The following is a 4,471-nucleotide window of genomic DNA, read 5'->3' on the forward strand; positions in this document are numbered from 1 at the left end:
GAAGGCATTCCTCAAAAGCAGCCAGGACAGAAGCTGGGTTACTCTCATTGAAAGCTGTACAGCCACAGGCCAGCTTCTCGACTCAGGCATCATCTTCAAGGGCAAAGATCTTCAAAAACAGTGGTTTTCTGAAGACATGGAGCAGTCTGTGCCAACCTGGCGCGTGATTACCGGTCAAAACGGCTGAACAAGCAATGAAATCGCGGTAGCGTGGCTTGAGGATCTTTTCCTTCTTCAGATGAATAATCTCCGTGAGAATGATATATCTCGGGCTATCCTCCTCATCCTAGATAGCCATAATAGCCATACATCAGTAAGTTAAGATCTTTTGAAGCTCAAGGTGGTATTTCTCGAGGATAATGTGCTGATATAAAACAGCCGGAGTTCATAGCTTCTTGCTACTTGAATAACGTTTTCCTTTGCTTTCTCCCCGCACACACCTCCCACAGCCTCCAGCCACTAGATAACAGCATATTTGCTATACTAAAAGCAGCCTATCAGAAAGAACTTCAAAAGTTGCAAGATCTCACAGACTCAGCCCCTATTAACAAGATCAACTTTCTACAGTGTCTCATCACAGCCAGAGCAGCAATCACTCCTAAAGTAGTAAAAGGAGGATGGAGACATAGTGGCAACTATCCAATTAATCGCCATAAAGCCCTATCTCATGAGGAAATCCAGGAGGATAAGCAAAAACAAGGAGCAGATGAGTTGGAGGAGAACGAGGAGAATAAGCCCATTTCCCATGAGTTTATTACTGCTATAGGCCGAGACCGAAGCTACAACGAACGCAGCAAGTTGAGGAGGATTGCAAATCACCTTGAAGACCTCCAAGCTGAGATTATCTTGCTCCGACAGCGAAATGCCTCCCTTAAGGCTCAGAACAAGGCCATTTCGAAGACCCGAAAGCGCAAGAAGATCCCCAATCCTAACAAACGCTTTATAACTATTTCAGAGGCACTTTCGGCTGGAGAAGAAGCCAACACAGCCCAGGAAGAGGATAGTTTGCCTGCTGAGGATATTGTGGAGGTTCAAGACGAGGTTAACGAGGAGGACTCTGAGGACGATAATGCAGACATTCCACGTAAGGATTCACCACCAATTCGTCGATCTTCTGGGCGGACTAGCCGTATGCCAACTAGATATTTGGAATGAGGAAATTTAGATCATTTCGATGATATATTTATTATTATTATACGATTTGAAGTGAATTATTTCTATATACTTGAAAAGGTGGCAATTGTGTGGGCCATTTCGCATTTTAGTGTCCGGCGGGTACGGGTGTCCGGCAAGGGGGGGTCAGACAGTACTCTTCTAGAGATGAATCTCCGTGAACATTCACCATTTCTCGCCTAATACGTGTGTAATCGTAGAAATCAGAGCACTGACGAACCCGCTATTACCTGCGCGCTGGAGCTAATGGGAGGCAGCTTGGCAGCAGTCGAAATAGCTAGATGTAATGAGCACTGCAGTAATCCAAAGATTCCTAAGTAACTCAGGAGTTTATGCTAATAAGAGTAGTATCAAGTATAAGCCTTGAATATGGAAATGTAACTGAAGTTTGAATGTAAGTATTTACTGCTTTTAGAGCCATCAGAGTATATATATAATCTGATACTGAGATTGATAACTAAAGAGCTATATACAATAATCTATTTACTATAACTATCTTATAGCCTTTCTATAAGCGCGATATAATGGGAGTTTATTAGTAGCATCTGGGTATTCAAGATATCTAGTATCTATCCAATCTTCCACTCCTTGTATAGCACTTTGACATGTTCTGCTTCTACTCCGCCTGCATACTGTCTTGACCATACTCCTTCCCGGCACTGTCTCCCTCCCACCAGTACAGCAGATGTTCCCTCCAGGATCGTAAGCAGATGTCGCCCGGGTTTTACCCAACCACCTGGGCAGCGTACTGACCATTCCTCGCCGGTTGCCATATTACGCACCACGGCGGAATGCTCACCCTTCAAAGCCACCACTTCCACCTCGGCAGCCTGCACCACCAACTCGCCGTGTACCCCTACTTCCACCGGCGGACCTCTAGTTTCTATCCCGTTGATCAGGTCCCTGAAACTCTTGTTCTGCCATCCCTTGCCGTGATCTGCTCGCACGGTATTGCCAGACATAATTCCAGCACCCAGTATTCCCTTGGCCGCTACCTCGTCCATGACCTCGCCCTCCGTCTTTTTGTAGTCGACCACTATCTCCATTCCGCGTACGACAAGCGCCCGCGTCGCAAAGATTCTGTCCAGTGGGATGCTGCACTGCCGCGTCGCAGCCAATCGCCATATTCGCAGCGGAGGATATACGCGGGCTTTTGCTCTGGCTGCACAAACAAATGGTCTGGTGCTCGGCAACAACGTCTTGTTAATGTTGGTAAGACTTGACGTGGTGCAAGTAACGATCCTGCCGTTCGCAGCGGCCACTGTGGTCCCGACCTGTACCGTCCTCCTTCTCGACAATTCTGCCTCCTCAAAGCCTCCAACAGCAAGGAGACTGCAGAGGTTCGTCGTTCCATGTTCGGAACAGACACAGACGTTGTGAGCTAGCATTGCTTCTTGCAACGTCCACATCCTCGAGTTCCACTTGCTTCCCTTAACTACCTGCGCGAGGCTCCACATCTGCTCCGTCTGCTCTGGAGCAAGTAGGACGTTGGCCGGTAAGACCACGGATGGTCGGAACTCAGGCACGTATGCCAATACGAGGGAGGCCCCGGTGTAGTATTCGGCAAATCTGGCCACCTCCTCGGCCTTCTCGACCTCGTCGTCTTGCTTGATGCAAAGCTGATCAACCCAAAATCTTTCCACCACTCCCGTCAAAAGTTTCCTGAGCGTCGACAGCATAGAATCCAGGTTGCCACTAACGTCGGCCCAACGATAAGACACGGCTGCATATTCACCTTCTTGACCGGGCGTCGAAACTTCCAGCTGCCCTGTGCGGACGTCGATTGTCATCTTGGGCAACTTTGATCGCCGCAGGACGAGACACTCCCGCGTCGTCAGATCGAGTTCCAACTTGTCTGTGACTAACATTCCGCGCGGAGGTGGACTAGTCCGTCGAAAAAGCTCCCATCTTTCCTGGTTCGTTCTTATCACCAGCCAGCCTGCCAAAACGCGAGTACCCGCCTTCGCAGTCCACACTCCCGTCTGGTGACATTCCTGTGCCAGCTGCTCGTCCATCTCCCCTTGGTCCTGGTCAATCGTGCGGTTATTCATAACCAATAGTCTCATGGCGCTGCCGACCCACACCGTCGTCTGCACATGATCGAGCGCTGCCATTGTGTTCAGATGCTCATCCCACTGGCGTACTCCAACAACTTCCTTGAAGGCCTCGATTGCCTGCTTCGACTCGTATGGAAGCGTCTTCAACCCAGCGGCCTGGTTCTCCCCGTCCGCTAATACCTGACAAAATTTGAGCTTTGACGCCGGGCTCAGAGCCTCGCAAACACGGTGGATCCCGAGAGTGAGGCTGGCCACGTGTTCGTGGCTTCTGCACTCGCTGTTGCACTCCGAGCTCTCCATCAGCGGATTCTCATACATGATAAACCTCTGTTGGCGCAATGTTTACGGCTGGTTTTCGGCAACTCGGCTGTTGATCTTGGCGCTGTATCTTGAAGCAAGCGCAGCGGTGCATTAAACTCTTATGGAAAAGTTCCTCCGTTTGATTGTCTCATCGCGAAGGATTTAGGCAGCAGCCCTAGCAGGAAAGAAAAGCGGGGCCGAGAATGAAGTCGATGAGATTCAACCCCTTCTCATCACCTAGGTGCGGTGTGAGTACTGCACAGGAAGTCAATGAAGATTGCAACTGCTACTGTAGTCACTGGTGACAATTCCTCGGCATTCCATAAATTGGAAATGACTGAACAATCTGCAAATCTGCTGCGAAGGCAGGTACCTAGCTAGCGTTATAACAGGACAAAAATAGAAAGGGGAGGGAGGCTTACTCAGGTACTCACTCACCGAGAAAACATGCATGTGATTTGTGATGAAGGTATAACTCCTTATATGCAGAAAGAAGGATTTTCAAGCAGTAAGATATTATCAGATTAACTATACTAGCCAAAATGCAGCTTTAAGCACCTACACTGTAACTCAGCAAAATCTAGAAGCTCCTATCAAATGTACAGTAACAAGTGTTGCTAAATAAGTATAATGAGCACTGTGTAATAAGCACTGCAGTAATCCAAAGATTTCTAAGCACTGAGGGGGTTTATGCTAACAAGAGCAGTGCTAAGTATAAGACCTTGAATACCGGAACGGGTTGAAGTCTGAATGCAAGTATTCACTATCTTTAGAGCTATCAGAGTATATAGATAATCCGATATTTAGATTGATAACTAAAGAGCTATATACAATAGTTTATCTATTAGTAATAAATGTGAGATAATATATTTAGCTTTTCAGTTCTGATGTAATGAGCGCTGCAGTAATCCGAAGATTCCTAAGTACACAAAGAGTTTATG

The 4,471-nt window shown here is 47.6% G+C and overlaps 1 protein-coding gene across 1 annotated transcript; it reads right to left on the reverse strand.

Annotated features, from left to right (window-relative positions):
- Window positions 1-1,789: 1,789 nt before the first annotated feature.
- M406DRAFT_327760 (uncharacterized protein) lies at window positions 1,790-3,548 on the reverse strand (the record flags this gene model as incomplete). Its single annotated transcript, XM_040920248.1, has 2 exons — window positions 1,790-1,865; window positions 1,927-3,548. The coding sequence occupies 2 exons, from the start codon at window positions 3,546-3,548 to the stop codon at window positions 1,790-1,792; spliced, it is 1,698 nt and encodes a 565-aa protein (XP_040780348.1).
- Between the last annotated feature and the right edge of the window lie 923 nt (window positions 3,549-4,471).

The sequence above is a fragment of the Cryphonectria parasitica genome, assembly GCF_011745365.1.
Source record: "Cryphonectria parasitica EP155 unplaced genomic scaffold M406scaffold_2, whole genome shotgun sequence".
In the NCBI taxonomy this organism is placed as follows: Eukaryota; Fungi; Ascomycota; class Sordariomycetes; order Diaporthales; family Cryphonectriaceae; genus Cryphonectria; species Cryphonectria parasitica.